We start from the raw sequence: 18,254 nt of genomic DNA, 5'->3' as shown, positions 1-18,254 counted from the left end.
CATTACTTGTAATGCATTACCCCCAAAACTGCTACTGTATATTATATTCCATTTCTGTCAAGAGATCCTTCTAAAAGTTTCACATTGCACCTTTAAAACATGAAAGTTAACAGCTGGCCTATATGGGTGCTGTCTGCTGTGTAATAATAATCTTTTTTTTTTATGTAATCTTATTTTTCTTACATAACAAAAATAGGTCATTCCTTAAAATCCCTTGCATTGCTTCTGCAGGACATGTTAAATTGCATTTTTAATGGCATTCCTGACAATAATGACAGCAGCATGTTTGGTATCAAACAGATGATTTATTTTAAAATAACATATAAATACCAAAGACATTTCTGGACAGAGATGATACAACAGCGGCCCACTGTATTAAAAAATACAAAAGGTTTATAAACAACTGTTTACATATCTTTCAAGTGGCTTTTCCAAAATGTGAATGATAAATAACTCAAAGTGCAATAAAATGTATGTCTTTCATAAAAATGTTGGCTTTGGTAAGACAAGATTACCAATATTTTTTTGTCCTGTGACCATTACATATAGATACAGGAGAAGCTTCTCAATATAGCCTGAGAATCACATGCATTTAAAGTCATCCTGACAGGGCATAAATTGCATTTCTAACAAAAGATTAGATTTACTAACGGGGTGAATCTCACAAAATATTCAGTGTATAACAAAAAAAACTGAACCAACCATAGGATAATTTATTTGCTTTGTAATGCTACTGTACTATAAAAAATGTAATCTAGTCATAAACATGTGCGTGCTTAAATAATGTCACACACCAAGAAACTGGCTCACTAGTTTGAGTTGTATATGGCCCAGGCATGTTTCTAGTAGTTTATGAGACTCACCCATTAACCATATATCAGGTAAATTGTCAGTTGTCTGATGTTTAAGATCATTCCTGCACATAACATAAAAAAATCTAATAACATCCTTTTCCAAACACACACATCTTTGAAACGGGGTTCACAGTTTGCTTGGTGATGTTTTCGCTATGCCCTTCCTTACGAGGGACAAGACTAATGACATCACTTTACATACAGTGAAATGAAAGTCTGTTGTGCGTGTAGATCTAGTCAGACCAGACCAGACCAGACGGGGAACTGAACCGGAGCTGTGGAAACGTTCTCAGACTGCCACTTGTGTCACGAGTGATAGTCTGGACGGGAAGAGAGGAAGATCTTATTACAACAGATGGCAGATGATTTCGTCATAGGAAGCCACAGTGCAAATTGGGTTCAGGCGCAGAGGAGCATAAAAGAGTAGTTAGCGAAAAACAAAAGTGGCATGTTTCCAGCGTTCAAGTCTATGGTTTAATCGTTCTAGAAGCATGCACTGAAAAAAGAGAGAAAGCAGGAAAAAAATGTACTGTGAAATGCCCGAAATGTCTTCAGTATGCGAGGCGGCTGACATGGCAACACAAAAGCTGTCCTAACCTTTCAGGAGATTCTGGGTTGTAAAACCATTTTGGCTTTCTTCATCGTTTGAGATGGGCGATCCTAAAAGTTAAATAAAAAAGAGGGTGTCAGCTGCACGGGTATGAGAGTATTAAAGGATTAGTCAATTTTCTTTTAAAAAATCCAGATAATTCACTCATCACCATGTCATCCAAAATGTCGATATCTTTATTTGAGAAGAAATTATGTTTTTTAAGGAAAACATTCCAGGATTTTTCTCATTTTAATGGACTTTAATGGACACCAACAATTAACAGCCTTAACGCAGTTTAAAATTGCAGTTTCAAAGTACCCTAAACGATTTCAAACGAGTCATAAGGGTCTTATCTAGCGAAACGACGTCATTTTTGGCAAGAAAAATGAAAAATATGCAATTTTAAATCACAACTTCTCGTCTTCCTCCGGTCCTGTGATGCACCAGAGCGTCATGAATGATGTATGTGAAACTACACCCCAGTTTTTACAAGTGTGGAGAAAGAGCACCGTTATAATGTTGTTGTAAGTCGAATGATACTAATTAATGTCTTTGTGTCAGTTTATTGTTTAAAATGGTCCGAAAATTTGTGTTTCATGTGTGTAACACGTGACCTTTCCAAAAATGACAATCGCTTTGCTAGACAAGACCCCCATGCCTCATTCGAAATCGTTTAGAGTCCTTTGAAACTGCATTAAAACTGCATTAAAACTGTTAAGTGTTGGGGTCTATTAAAGTTCATCAAAATGAGAAAAATCCTGGAGTTTTTTCCTCGAAGAACATAATTTCTTCTTGACTGAACAAGGAAGGACGTCAGCGTTTTGGGTGGCATGGTGGCGGGTGGATGGTCTGGATTTTTTTTGAGGAAAATTGACTAATCCTTTAAACAGCTAGTGTGAGCGTGCCGTGGAGAAGCCTTACCCCAACCGTTGGTTACCGCCTCCCGCTCCATGTCCCGATTGCAGATCTCGTTGGCCAGCCGCTCAAAGTATTCCGGCAGGTCGGAGTATTCGTTTCCATACGAGATGACCTTAATGCCCTTGTCAAGCATGTTATCGCGAAGCTTTTTGAACTCTCCCACGTCCTCTCGCCGCACCAGCATGAAATGTTCAAGGTCAGACTTGTGCTTCACCGCCTCGAGGAACAGGGCCTGGAAGGTGGTGTCGTCCACCGTCCTCCCACAGCCCAGGAACACAAACGACTTGGTTTCGTAGAGTTTCTGGATTTCCCTCTAAAAAAAACCACCAAAACATTTTATGTATATGGCTTCCAACATATTTTCTATTTCATAGTTTTCCAGACCAGTTTACCAGGATTTTAAAGACCATATTGAACATCTCTTAACTTAACTGTTTTATTTTGACATGTTATGTTGTACTTTATACTACGGGTCTGTTGAATGCTTGAATCTGATTGGCTGATGAATGTTCTGAGGTGTGCAATTATTTTCTGGGAATCGCACGGCGAACGTAGTTCCAGGCAGCTCCCTTGATCGCATTACAGTTCCAGATCAATTCGCATAGTTAAAGGCGATGTTTGAAAAACGCGTTGGAAAAGGAGATGGGCCGACTACCAAAACACACTTATAGCCAATCAAATCAAATCAAATGCCGGGTTGCGTATGTGTGGGGCGGGTCTATCAACAGAAGGTCCAGATTCTATTGGGGTAGGGGCGTGTTTGTTTAGGTGATTTCAAATATCAACATTGGCTTTCAAACATCATGGACTCCGCCTTTAACTGTAATAACAGACTAACAAAAACAACATGACAGACGATTTTCAGAGGCAATAACAGCGCTGTTTAGAGACGCACAGAGGTTGCCTCGTTCACACAATCTCTCTCTCCTTCTCTTTCTTTCTCTCTCTCTCTCACTCACTTGCCTCCTCTCTTTTTCTTTCTTTCCCTTTCTGTGTCTCTGTCGCTGTCTTTCTAATAATTGTATTAATAAGTGCATTAGAATGCTATCAACGCCTCAAGCCTCCATTGCCAGCTTTAAAGTGACGTTTTGAAACAATCAAAAGAGCTGTTGGATGAGACACGGAAGAAATATTCCTACTCACAATAGCGATCTAAAAACAAAAACCGGATAAATCCTTTTAAATATCATGTGATCGATGTCTTGAAGTGTGGTAACCGTAGTATAAGTGGAATAATTGACTCTGGGATGTTGAATTATTGAAAAATAACGCACACCCGAGGTGGTGATGCGGCCACGACGCAAAGCCTCAATTATTCCTTACATAAAGAACGACAAATGAGGAGTTCAGATGCAAAACCCTCTAAGTGCACCTGACATGTTTTCTTGCAATAAGCATTTATTTATCAGGGTCTTGCCATATACGTTATTCAGGTCCAAGTACTCACAAAGGACCCAAGTTTAAATCGGATTAAATCTGATTCACAGTAGTTTCATTCAATTCTTCCTCCACATTTTGCTGAAAATTATGTGCCAATTAATGCCAACAAACCAGTATTTCTAAATGACCCAAGGCTGGGCTTAAGTGGATTAAAAGCAAAGGTATTTGATGAATGTATAATACTTGCCAAGATTAATCTAATTTTGTACGGAGGTGGCGTTTGGCGGCTTTTGCATCTTAGCCATTTAAATTATGCACATTTGGTAAAGTTTAAGGAGCTGTGTGTAACATTGACCTCAACTTGGCATCGCAGTCTAAATTCCAAATATTGGAAACAGTTTATTCCCGCCCTACTCTCAGGTTGCCAGATACATGCAGGAGCGCAACTGATCATGGAAAGCATATGATTATCTGCTCAATTTACCAACAAAGAACAACATTGCAAATGTTAAAGCATGCATGTACTTTTGCCTGATATTTATCTTAAATGTTTCTGGTCTCCATAGCAATTTTCTCTTTACTGTCCTAAAACTTGTGGAGGGCACTGTAACTAACATGTAACAAGATATTGGAATATCTCTTCAAAGCCAAATCGCCTTGATATTATTCACTAGGGTGGAATAAACAATGAGCTCCCATGTCGTTATATCATTTCCCATAATAGTGACAAACATTCCCTCATGACTTCCGTGTTCCTCAGAACGTTCTGGTAGCCTGCAGGATGCAGTACGATGCCGCTGGGGTTTGTGTAAACACCGTGAATGTGGAGGACGCTTAGCCGTCTCTTCTCCTGAGCCCACTCCAGAACCTGCACACACAAACACAGATGCATTTCATACTCCACCGCTCCTGATCCGGTTCCCACTAGCAGCTGCTTCTCATCAAGAGGCATTTGATGAAAAAAGTACATAAACACCCTGCCTAAAGGCCACGCGGTGGAAAACCACACACACGGCCTGATGAATAAAAGACAGAGAGAACTGAACATGCGGTCGCTTGTGTCAGAGTGCCCTTCAGGTCATGTGCGGCAGACCTTAGATGCACTAATGCACTAGATGATGCTTGCCAGGGTACCATAAGCTTGGTTTTATGGCTAATAGCTCGAGCTTTCCCTGCTTTGTGCTAAACAAAATTTATGGCGGTGAGCAAACAGAGATGAACCCGTTGACTAAACTAATCTGGGGGGCAAAGGTTAGTTTATGCTTTAGGTACTATAGCAAACTTCCTCAATGTTTCTTCTTTAAATAAGTGACCATTTAATTTCTGAAAGGAATTTCAATGAAATAAACAATGCAGTCCAATCATAGTAAAAAATGCGTTCACACGTCCAGGCCAAATGTGACCCATATCTGATTTTCATATCATGTCTGAACAGCACAAATCCAATTTTTTCAAATCAGACCTAGGCCACTTTCATATGTGGTCCTTAATTGATGACAGTCACATTAAAATGACAATTTAAGGAACGCTCCACTTTTTTTTTTAATTGCTCATTTTCCAGCTCCCCTAGAGTTGATTTTTACAGTTTTTGGAATCCATTCAGCCGATCTCCGGGTCTGGTGCTACCACTTTTAGCATAATCCATTGAATCTGATTTGACCATTAGCATCGCGCTCAAAAATAACCAAAGAGTTTTGATTTTTTTTCCTATTTAAAACTTGACTCTTCTGTAGTTACATCGTGTACAAAGACGAACGGAAAATTAAAAGTTGCGATTTTCTAGGCCGATATGGCTAGGAACTATACTCTCATTTCAGCATAATAATCAAGAAATTGGGTGCCGCACCATGGCTGCAGAAGATGGCAAGAAAACTTTCGATAGCAGTGGACTATTTTCGGGCACTGCGTAATATTGAAACTCTTTGGTTGATCAGATTCAATGGATTATGCTAAGCTATGCTAAAAGTGCTAGCGCCAGACCAGGAGATCAGCTCCAAAACGAATGAATGGATTCCAAAACGGTCAAATGTTTAACTCTAGGGGAGCTGGAAAATGAGCATTTTTTTAACTCTTTCCCGCCATTGACGAGATATCTCGTCAATTAAGAGAAAACGCTTCCCCGCCAATGACGAGTATTTCCGTCTTTCCGCAATACTGCTATTATCCACTAGATGATAACTTTTTAAAGCCGGAAGTATTGCCCTATGGCAAGCTGCTGCATGTCCGTGTCTGTTTTAAAGATCGCTCTGAATGGGATCGCTATGAAAAGTCCGTCACAAAAATGGAATTATCTCTGCTTTTTGCTCAAAATGTGGTGTTTTTGCAGAAACCTACCCATATTCAAAAGCTGATTACAAAAGAACTACTGAAGGTAGGATGAAACGGGTTTTTTGTTTGAAAGCAGAGGGTCTGTTCTTTCATTTGGTATATTGTATGTTTATATATTTGAAGAACATCATTTTCTGGAAGGCATTAAACTTTTGTGAAAATCATGAAAAACTTTTTAAAAAAAACGCTGTAGGGGAAAGAATTAAAAGTGAAGTGTCCTTTTAACTAACTTATTAAATAACATAACTTACTTATTCAACCAAACATTAAGAAAATGAACACTTACATCAACATGATAAGAAATAACTCCAATCTATTTGATTTTTAAGTTTGGCTCACAACCCATTCGTTTACACAGAGAGGGCGAAGTTTATGACCCATACTGCAACCAGCCACGAGGAGCAAAATGTTTTGGGTTTCTTTTTCAGCACGTGTGTCACGCCTGGTCCAAACACACCAGGCCATAATGCATTTTCAGTCTGAGCCTAGGAAAACACCTCTATAAATAACTGATACCTTCTTCTCATCTGTGAGATCCAGAGACTCCAGCTTGGTCCCTTGGTGAGCAGCATAGATCTCGAGCAGGTTGTCAAAGTTGGTGGTGAGGACAAGAGCTCCGCTCTCCATCAGCTGCAACACTGAGCGGAGGAGATGCTTGCCAGCGTTCTCCATCTTACATTCCAGGTCATCGAACACTTCGTAGAGGCAGTCTTTAAAAAAAGTGGATCGTACATTTCCCGTCCGCTGCGGAGAGTAAAAACATACAAAAAGAAATTGAGATGGTAAAAAAACAAATCAACTTCTTGATTTGTTTACAGCATATTTGCATTTGCATGCACAGCAGGTGAGGGAGAACATGCTTATGAGGAGGATAACACGGCATGCTGTTTTTAGTGAATTTAGGATTTATTATTACTTATAGCACAGGCCCATTGAATGCTTTATTCTGATTGGTTAATAAATGTTCCACAGGTGTTGATTATTTTTCTGTAAACCGCACACCCCCCTAACCTGTCAAATGTCTTAAAAAAAATCACCAGAGCAATGTTTGTGGTAACAGTGGTATAAGCAAAATAATTGAATAATTGGGTGTGCAATAATTGAATAATTGGGTGTGCATTGTTTTCTAATAATTCAAGACCTGTTGTCAATTACTCCTTACATATTATATAATACTTATTACAAAAAATCTATGCATTCAGCAGATGTTTTTATCTAAAGTGACGTAGAGTGGATTTAAAGTTCCCTTATAGTTGATAATTTTTAACTTAAAACTCATCTTTAAAACTCATCAGCATATGTAACGTGTTTTCTACATGCTTTAAAACAGCTTGAATGTAACTCTACACTCTTGCCTTATTTAGTACACGCAGGTCTATGAATATGCAAATGATTCCCCGCCTCTACTAAATCGCACCAGCTCAGCTCATAGATATAAATATGCCTCCACTTAAGCGCACAGCTCGGACCATAGATATATATGTACATAGATGCAACATTCGGCAGTTCCGTCGGAACTGATGGTGTAGTGGGCAATGCTCCACATATGGTGCAGAAGCACTTTCGGCAAAACCGAGTTCGAATTTTGGCTCGAAGTTCTTTGCCGATCTTGTACCCCTCTCCACCCTGTACTTTCCTGTCCTCTCCTGACATACGGTCTACCAAATAAAGGCAAAAAAAAAAATATATAAATAAATATATATAAATAAATATATATATATATATATATATATATATATATATATATATATATATATATGAAGAGTTTAGTTGCAAAACGAGATAACCACAGTTCTTTTAATTGTTCAGAAATCTCGTTTTTTGGTTGTGCATTCCAATTGATTTCAATGCAACTGCAGTTCTTTTGTTTTGATTTAAACCTTCATAACTTACAAAATACAGCTAAGTAGCACCATAAAACAATATAATAACATGATAACATAATAATAAACATGTTTTGACAAAAATGTAAAAAAAATAGATTTATCTCGTTTTGCAACGAAACTCTTCATATACATATATATATATATATATATAATTCGGCAGTACCAGACGGAATCTGCAGACTTGCTTTGTTTTTTCTATGAAAATGTTTTGGAAAAATCTGCAGAATTCTTTTTTTAAAGGTTTTAAAAAGATTTAAGCTGTAACAATTACAAAATTGCATCTAAAATAATGACTTTTTAAAGACTTACAATGAAAATTTATGCACCAAACCAATGAGTTTTACATATATTATTGTGTTATATATATGTTATATAGCAGAATAAAAAAAACTTGTGTTACTACATTCTCATTATGAATTTAGCATGTATCAAGATAATTTAATTATTTTTACAACCAATGTAAACTTGAATTGAATTGATTTGAAATGATCATGTACCGAGTGCTGACTGTCGCGTCACATAGATTTCCTTAACTCCGGACTAAGTTTTATTTCATCTCAAATATTAAATGGTTTGTGCTCTCTAGCAGGGTTTATGTACTGTACTGCTTGTCAATGGCGGCTCACAAACACACGCGTGATGTGTGTGCTTGTCAATGACGCTACTGCTCACAAACACGTTTATATGGTATGTGTGCTTGTCAATGACGGCATCAAATCCGCGAAAATCTGTGGCCGCGGATTCCATTTGAGCCTGCACATAGCTAATGGTTATACAACGCATACATGAACTGCACATTTGCAGCACTTTTGTTACGCTGAAGTTTACAGTTTAGAGCATACAAACTGCACGTATGAGCAAGGCGCTCACGGCGCAAAAGTAAAGTTGAAGCAGCAGTGCTATGATCGTTTCAGTCTATAGAGCATCGATACATACTGTATCTATGGCTCAAACTACTGATTCACTCTTTCGACTGTGATTGGTTACATGGTTGTGACGTAGGAAACCAAGGTGAATCTAAAAATGGCAGAATCTCTAAGAACTGTTACAATGTTAAATGAAACTAAAGGTTAAGAGTTTCGACAGAGTCCTTGCCATGGACAGTAACAAAATCTCATTACACCGAGCTCAATTTCTTCTCTCTTGGCAGAAGTACATGGAAAACCAGAGCGAGACTGCGAACATGAAAGAGAGAAAGAGGCTACTATGAATAGCATCCTATGGTAAGATTACTAGATTGCAGATCTGTTAACTGAAGGAATTAAGTTCCACAGAGAGAGGAACGTTTTGACTACCCTACCATCTTCAAACCTGAAATATATAATGCACCTGTGGAGGTGTGTGCTTATGATCCAATGTAACACAGGTGTATGTCAATCATGACTAATGGCTTCCCATTAGCAATGACATCTGAACACACAAAGCTGTATAGGTTGCAAAGACAACAATGGTCACTTGCAGGTGTAACAGGTGTACAACCATGGAAGTGAGCAAGTTTTCGAATGACCTAGCAAATAAAACGACCGGTTTAAACGTTAAGATTATTTTAAAAGCAAGGAATTTTCTTTGCTCCAAAAAATAAAGAAGTGGGGCGTTCACTAAAATAAGTGTTGGATCGAGCTTGTCCCAACACATATTTTGCTCTGATGTAATCGAAGAAATATTTCAAGCTTAGAAAAACAGCATCTAGCCATGGCACGTTGTTCAGCAGGTGGGAGTCCTTGGAGGCACGTGTAGATTAGCCTAATTTTTTTTCGCCCTGATCTCCAACAGGTCATTTGATCCACTGGGGTCTGCTATGAATACTCACACAGCTAGGTTAAACTGCTTGTGGAGATCCGAGACCTTTATACCACAGTGGTGTAATTCCAAATTGTAGACCAAGTGTAATGTTTGCATTTGGGTTCTTCTGCATTCGAATTTATCACATAACCCCTTTTAACAGCCCTAATGCCATGTAAATCCTCTAGTGATACTGGTGGGCCTTGGTGCAAATGATACAGGGGCTTTATTATCAAAACAGGGATAAAACACTGAGCGCTGTTTGGCCACGTTTTGTTGAGTGTGCATGCCTGCGAATGAAATACAAAAACATCAACAAAACAAGTGGCAAGTGACTCTGCACCCCATTATGTCTGGAGTTCACAATCAAAAGTCAATCTCTTCCATTGGTCTGTCCACGGCCTGGCACTGTAGCTACGATCAACAGTCTAAATGAACATCTAAGGTATGTGTTGCTTGTTCATTCACGTGTTTGCATTAACATGCAATCAAATATGAAAAAGCATAAGGCTCCGAGCTTGTACTTTTAACCCGAACCCACAGTACTACCCCCTGCTTCACTTGAAAAGAGATGCCAGCTGAGATTGAGGCAATCGGGTGGAGGAGTGACGCTGCAAAAACTTAAACTGACTGGTTGGATCATATGACCACATCTATCGCTGTATAAACGATTCAGCAAAATTTCTACCAGGTTGACATTTCTGCTGTATGTAGTACTGGATGAACAGGACATACATGGTCTACAAATACGTCAAAACCTGAGTGTTTGTAGTTGCAAAGACTCTCCTGACATAACCACTGACTTGACAAATGCTTTAAACAAAACAACAAACAGACTAGGTCTGCAAGATTTATTAAAAATGATCAATGACACAGCAATTTTTTGTATAAAGCAATGATTTGCATAACTAAATGATTTTAATACTTAATAAAAAGTTATATAGTAAAATATTTGGTTGATGTAGATAGCAGAGAGACTGGTGCTACTTTTCCCATAAATAATGAGAAACTTTATTTTAAAAAATGTTTCTGTTAAGTTCTGTTTTGAAAAAATTTAATAATTTCATTTGATTTTACAAACGTAACTCTTTCCCCGCCATAAAAAACATTTCCCTGCCAATGACGAGTTTTTACAGCAATCCATAATTCCACTATTATCCAATAGGTGGCGCTCTTACCCAACTTACAGTGGGTTCACACAAGCCGCGTTTGAGGCGTCAAAATCGCGTGTAGTTTGCCTCTTAAGCATTTTAAATGCATTCGTGCATCTAGAGCGAAGTAGACGCACGGAAAAAGCAAGCATTTGACGCTATGCGGTTGTCTGTTTGCAAGATGGCTGATGATGATTGTGCATTCATTGAGAGAGTTACCGGTGTGTATTTGGTCACCTTACTACAGGGGGAAAATAGTAAAAAAAACAGCGGGAATGCCGCGGGTCGATAAACGTCACGTAACCGTCCCCACTGACACTTTTCCAAGCGAGGTCCTTTTAATTCCTGTCTCTATAGAAATAAGAACTTGTGTCGCATAGCTCCAAGTGACTGCTTACGGACAATATCAAGTGTCCCTCCATGTTGAATCCGGGCGGGGCTGCCGCCACAGCAGCAAGCAGGCTCCTGATTGGTTAATGCTGCGCAAAAATCCGTCAAAATTAAAATTTTTCAACCCGGGCGTCAGCCTCAAATTCAAGTCAAACACAAAACACACAAAAAGCACCATTCGCGTGTACCGCAACAGATGCTCAATCGCCGCATCTTCACATTGACTTAACATTGAAATCACTTGCGCTTGACGCCTCTACTGCGGCTGGTGTGAACGCAGCATTAGAAAACACTGAAGCATCCACTGATCCAAAAACAGTAAAAACTCTGGTGTATGTTTTGATCATCATTCTGAATGTGATCGCTAACACAAGTCCTTCAAAAAAATTCAATTATCACAGCTTTTTGCTTAAAATTTGGTATTTTTGAAGAAATCTACCCATATTTGAGAGGTGAAAAAAGGAGAACAAATAAAGATAGAATGAAACTTTTTGGTTTGAAAGCAGAGGGTCTGTTCTTTCAACTGATATATTGTATGTTTGTATATTTAAAAAGAAATTTTTCTGGAAGGCATGAATCTTTTGTGAAAATTATAAAAAAATGCTGCCGCTGCCTGGCAACTTAAAAAAAAAGAAATATTGTATGTTTGTATATTAAAAATACAATTTTCTAGAAAGGCATTAAACTTTTGTGAAAATTATAAAAAATGCTGCCGCTGGCTGGCAACTTAAAAAAAAAGAAACTGGCAGGGAAAGAGTTAAAAGATTATTATATTGTGCACCGTAGCGCACAACATATAACATTTTCTGTCAATATCGTGCAGCCCTAAAACTAACATCCCAAAAATGTCCCACAACTGAAAAAAAACTGCAGACACTGCAGCACTTTATTGAAAAATAATAAATAAATCCAGTAATCCTACAAACAGAATGAAAACACGGCTACAATGTGCGTTACATGTAAATAGAAAAAACATAACTGTCGTACCGGTGATAGTTTCTGAATGAGGTCATGAGCAACGTGCACCAGGTTCTTGTCCTCCTGCAGACTTTTCTGGAAGCGGCGACTCTCTTCCTCTTCGAGCAAATCGAAGTCATTGGCCGCATCCAGGAGCGCCTGGATCAAACCTTTCCAAGAGCGCAGAGCAGGAACCTGAGGAGCTACGGCTGAGCTCACCCCAGTCCCAATCACCAGCACAAGCTCAGGCGCTCGCTTGGTCTTCAGGCTGGGCAACAACTTCCTGTGGTTAACCGAGAGGAAGAGGAAATAGAAACAAGTCAGAAATAACAATGAAATGCAGTGTTGCAATAATACATACATTCAGTATTTCAAGCCATCCTGTATGTTTACTGCTAATATTGATTTAGGTTTTTGTGTTCATAGACTGACTGTATGGCTTTTGGTGTCATGGGTTTTGCTCCAAGGAATATTTGACTCGACTTGAATGGCTTTTGGTATGTGCTGGCAGCAAAGCAAGTCAATAAACATCTGTTGTTTTCATACCTGGCCTTCTTAGCCACAGTGTCGCCATCCTCAGTTTCCAGTAATGGACGCTTTTCTGTCTTCACTGTAATAACAGAGGCCATTCGACTGCTAAAAAAAACAAGAGTCCCAAATGTAAATCAAGTCAAACTTATTACTAAATACAACAAATGCTGACAAACATGACAGATGAGTCAGATAGACAGACAGACTTCACCAACCTGTTGTATCATTTTCATCTATTACATAACAATAAACTGTTGTTACATAATTGACAATTAAGTTTAGTGTTCTTACTAGTAGGGATGAATTTAGACTAGCAACACGTCTTTACTTGGAAGGTTGACAAATAATTTCTTACTGTCTGATGGATTTCGAGTATCTACAAGTTCAATATCTGAGTGTCAATACTAAAGATGCTGGAGTGCTTTGTTGTTCACACCTCCGATGCTAAACAGCTGTTTAGTCAACACAGTTCACTTTTGTTATCTCCCTGTCTGACATTTAAACCAAACACGTGTCAGACACATTCAAGTACAGGAAACAAATCAATGATAATCGAAAACAGCAACAAGCACAACCCTGAAAACCAAGTTAAACTCTTACAGCTAGCAGGCTAATATGCTAGCTACATTTGTGATTTAATAATTCGATTATTATAAAATAGTAAATGAGTATGTGTATGCCAATGGCATTGACATAAATGACACCGAAATGTTTACATAAACACGCAACATTTTGGGTTGTTTTAGCCGGTGCAAGTTTTTTTTAAGTCTCGAGTCACCTGTTGCTTTTGTTCCATATGTGACAGAGTGCAGCTTTAGCATGCGGCTAATATTAAACGATTGTCTTTATAGACATTATCAAAGGCTCGCACTGTAAGAAATTTACTGACAGAAAATACACCTTATTAAGCAAATTACGTAAATGACACCTTACGTAACATCGATATTACCTGATCATTGGCCAAAAACTACAGTAACAAAAGCATCATATCAAACAAGCCTCAACTTACCGAGATCAGCGCGTTCACCAAAGATAAAGAAAAACACAAAAAATATAAACTCTACTATCGTACAAACTTCCTATATGATTCACCTTCTGTACTTATCGCTTTCTTATCACGGTTAAGCTTTAAACTACACTGAGAACCTTAAATGAATGAGATGAGGCTTTATTGCAGACCTGGCCAGAGTCTTGTGTGAACACAGGCGGAGGATTTAAACGCGTAACACCGTTCATGCACTCAAGAGCACGCGGATGTGCATGCGCACTTTCTAGCCCTCGTATGAATTCGACTTCATGCAACGCTGCGCAGACCGATCGGAGGAAGATCAAAGTACCGCAAGAGCGACCCAAAAACAGAGCTTTCGAATTGCTCTCGCGGTACCCCGATGTCATACTACGATCTGTCTGCGAAGCGCCGAATGAAGTTAGTCACGCCTTCTGTTTTTTCTATAAATAATCACTCACGCGCTGAATGCATACTAAAACGAAGCAGACCGTCAACCTAAACAACATTTGGCTGTTATAAAAGCATATACCTTATAGCAGTATCCGAATCGAGTTTTTTGGGTATCAAATGAATAACATAAATAAACGTCTTATACACATTTTATGATAAAGTAACACTTGCACACGAACTTCTATGTAAAAACAGAGAGTACCAAAGCTGACCAGAAAAAAATATTGACAAAGTGAGCATTCTTTATTTTTTATAACATACATTAACATGATATTTAACCTTTCACTTTGATTCTGCAGGTGGCTCCATAACAGATCTTGGTTGTCTTCTTCTTTCGGAGTAACTCTGAGTTCTAGCATTTTCTTTCTCTGTCGTCTTCTCTGCTGGGCTTTCCTCCATCCGTCTCTTCTGCTTTGTTTCTCTCTCTCATTTAACTCTAAAATGGATTTGACTTTACCTTGCTTTATTAGCTTGTCCCGTGCGTCTCTCTGCTTTTGTAAATACTGTTCTCTTCTGTAGGGATCAGCATCTCGTCGAGCCCTGTATCTCCGCTGTTTCTCTGCTGCTGACATCTGTTCAACCAATGTTGACGAATACTTGTTAGTGTAATAATCCATGAAAATTGAGTTATATTCCTTAAATATATGACATGTTTAACTGTAATTAAAGTCCCCGTGAACCCAACCGGGGGTCGCGATCGACTGTACTTCCGTGTTGTGACGTATTTCCGAATGGAACTCTTGTAAACAGAGATGACGTATTTCGTAACTTGTGTTCGGGTGATGGAAATTTGCTTAAATGAACTTCTTTTAACATACCCAAAACTTCTTTAATAGCATTAATTAACTTGTCAAATCTATGAATCCACAAAGCAGGGAGCTTAATCTATTTTTAACTTTTTGATAAATTTTAATAAAGAATCCATGCGTCATCTATTTGTCATTGGTGTTACCTGTGAATTAAACAACATTAATGTTGATGCTAAATATTTTTTCTAATTACAGCTTGTGTATTTAGTTAAAGGTTGAGTAGAGGAATGATAACAGCAAGAAAAATAATTGATTATTAATATTTGTTTAATTAAATTCTTAATCTTTACCCAGCATTGTATGAAATTATTTGATTCTCAGTTTGACTTTTTTCTTTAAAACCAACAAAAACAAAAAATATTCAACCAAAAAGGCTTTGATGCAAAGACTGAAATATCAACAATGTCTTACATCCCATATCAACAACAAAATATTACTAGAAAGTACAAGAAAATACATTCATAACACCAAAACTTGGTTTAACACAGATGACACAATGTAACACCAATGACAAAATTAGAATATAATAATAGATGATGAATATGATAAAACTTATAAACTTTCATAAAATTTTCCATCTTGTTTTGTTTTTATGCTTTTATGTTGGTCAGTTAAAGGAATAGTGCTTAGGAAGTACTCATTAGAGAAGTAACACTAATGACAGTAACACCAATGATGGTAACACCAATGACAATTTACAGAAAAAAAACTAATATTTTAACAAAATGGCTGCCATTTGCCATGTGCTATTTCATCAGAGATGTAACAATCACATACTTATTCAGTATAATGTATTTTTATGTAAAGATTTTAACACTCCCAGCTATAAAAAAAAAAAAGTAACACTAATGACATCAAAAAAATCTTATCTCAAAATTCTTAGATATATAATTATATTTTAGACAAATAAGGTAAGACATCTCACAAACCTTTTGCCTTCCTCCACTGCACCTCTTTCACTGACCTCTTGACCCAGGAAAAACTTCAAAGAGCTGATGCATTGTTTCAAAATAAAAGTGCTTTGGGTAGGTAGGGTAACACCAATGACATAAATTTGGGGGACAAATATTTATTTGATATTATTCATATTAATAGTGTATTTTTACCATTTCAGTGCTGTATTAAATTCATACAGGGTTAAAGGTAAATGTAAATTTGTTTTGTTTTACAAAAAACATGGTTTTAAATAATAAGTACACAGTTTAATGTATGATCAAAGGGACAGGGCAATTTTCAGGATATTTAAAAAAATTAAATAAATAAACTCTCTCATCATGTTAAGGACAGTCTATATTTATTAAATATATATCATTATGGGATTATTGGGTCAAATTAAATGATTAAGGGGTCTGCAAAAGCAAGGGACAAGCATTTCCACCTTTTTTGTAGAATGATGTATTGTTATTTATTTGTATTACAATATGAATCGCTAAAGTACATAGCTACTTATAAAGTACTATATAATACAATTTATTAAATATTAAATAATTCTCCTGTTTTCTATTATTTCTTCCTTATATTTATAGCCTACGTGTTCTAAAACTATTATGTTTAAATACAAATTATGATGCATAGGCCTGTTTATATATTAATTAATACATGATATTATTGCTTTTTTAGTATAACCCATTCAAATCTTTAATCTAAATTATAAATGTAACATGGTGAAAACACTATAAGAAACACTTATGGAGGGAACAGACTTTGACAGAACACAGGACACCTTCTCTAATTATTTTCTACTCTAATTATTAATAGACTTCTATACGATTTCATCACTCAGTCTGTCCAGCTTAAGGGCTTGCAACCATAAATGCCTACGTTTATCTTCAAATGATCTCTTCGGCAACGGTATTCTATAAAAATGAAGGCCATCTTTTTTGGCATTCCTATTCTGACACCCAACAGCACAACAAGACATTTTCTAGTGAGTTATCATGCTTGTGAGTCAGGAATAATTCATTTCCACTGTTTTTGCTTGCAGTGACATAACTGTGACATCTACTCAATAGGTCTATATCACACAAAGAAAATAGCGGGTGTGGCTTGTGTTTCCCACTGTGAAATTTGATTGGATATAGAAAGTAGGCGTTTTATTCAGAAATGGAATTAGCAGCAAAAAAAATTACTTGACAGATGAATTGTTTATAATAAACACTGCAATATTCGATTATAAAATAAGAATAGTTTTGATTTCATTGGGACTTTAAATTATAATGCATTATGGCTTAAATTAGGCCTATAATAAAAGTACTGATTCATGCATATGCTTTACAAAATAAGCAACATTGTAACATAGTTGACATTTTCGTCTAATAAATATTTTATAACTCACAATTTACATAACATAGTTGATAGTCAGTAGCCTATACTTTCTGGCTATTTGATCAATTAAATACAAAATACAAAAAAAGGTTAGTTTGTCTTCAAAATGTCTGCCACTTAATTATGTCCAAGTAGCTGTAAGTTAACAGCTGTTTGACTAATATGAGCCCTATTCACTTCCATGCATTTTATCTACTATGGAAGTGAATGGGGCTTATGATCGGTTTGGTTACAAAAATTTCTCAAAATATCTGTTCTGATTAACATAAAGGAAAAGACATTTATTCAGGTTTGTGACAACATGAGAGTAACTGATGACAGAATTTTCATTTTTGCGTGAACTATCACTTTAATAACAAATGGCCACAGAAAGAACTCTGTCTGTTAAGTTGCTTCCAGTTCATATTCATCGAAAGAAATGTTCCCATTTACATTTTGCCAACCATAAAGCAGTAAACGAGTTAATGGCAAGACGAGGGCTCTTTGGACAGGTCATGATGTGCCCAGACTAAATGAAGCATTAAACATAATAGGCTCTTGCAAACAGACACAAGATAACACAGACCTCCTCTATTTAGTACTTCCTTTGCTGTCGTCTCCTATTAAACTACACTGGCCAGGTAATGAAGAAGCCAGAGTCTGTACATTAAAATCAACACAATGTGAATAATGTTAATGGATAACTAACCAAGTAGAGATCTGAGCAAAGATTTCCAGACATCTGTGTTTATTCAGTGGGATTTTATGGCAGAATAACCTATAAAACCATTATTTTCAATTTCCTAAATTTTTTGTACAATTTTATTAAGTACAAAAGATGTCCCTAATGCACACAACATTGTACAAATGTGTGTATAGAGGAGTCTGCTTTATGGCATGGGTAAAATAAAAC

The 18,254-nt window shown here is 37.1% G+C and overlaps 1 protein-coding gene across 7 annotated transcripts; it reads right to left on the bottom strand.

Moving 5' to 3' along the window:
- Nucleotides 1-285: 285 nt before the first annotated feature.
- fam118b (family with sequence similarity 118 member B) lies at nucleotides 286-14,960 on the bottom strand. 7 transcript variants are annotated; one of them, XM_073853348.1, is made up of 8 exons: nucleotides 14,490-14,960; nucleotides 12,785-12,874; nucleotides 12,269-12,521; nucleotides 6,589-6,816; nucleotides 4,485-4,612; nucleotides 2,368-2,678; nucleotides 1,452-1,514; nucleotides 286-1,350 (listed from the first exon to the last, which is right to left on the bottom strand). In XM_073853348.1, the coding sequence occupies exons 1-8, from the start codon at nucleotides 14,843-14,845 to the stop codon at nucleotides 1,322-1,324; spliced, it is 1,458 nt and encodes a 485-aa protein (XP_073709449.1). In that variant the 5' UTR covers nucleotides 14,846-14,960; the 3' UTR covers nucleotides 286-1,321. The 7 variants fall into 7 exon arrangements, with proteins under 7 accessions (XP_073709449.1, XP_073709450.1, XP_073709451.1 ...); XM_073853349.1 differs by having other exon boundaries at nucleotides 286-1,174; XM_073853350.1 differs by having other exon boundaries at nucleotides 14,508-14,960.
- Between the last annotated feature and the right edge of the window lie 3,294 nt (nucleotides 14,961-18,254).

The sequence above is a fragment of the Misgurnus anguillicaudatus genome, chromosome 15 (assembly GCF_027580225.2).
Source record: "Misgurnus anguillicaudatus chromosome 15, ASM2758022v2, whole genome shotgun sequence".
Taxonomy (NCBI): Eukaryota; Metazoa; Chordata; class Actinopteri; order Cypriniformes; family Cobitidae; genus Misgurnus; species Misgurnus anguillicaudatus.
This window is presented reverse-complemented; position numbering and strand designations above follow the sequence as displayed.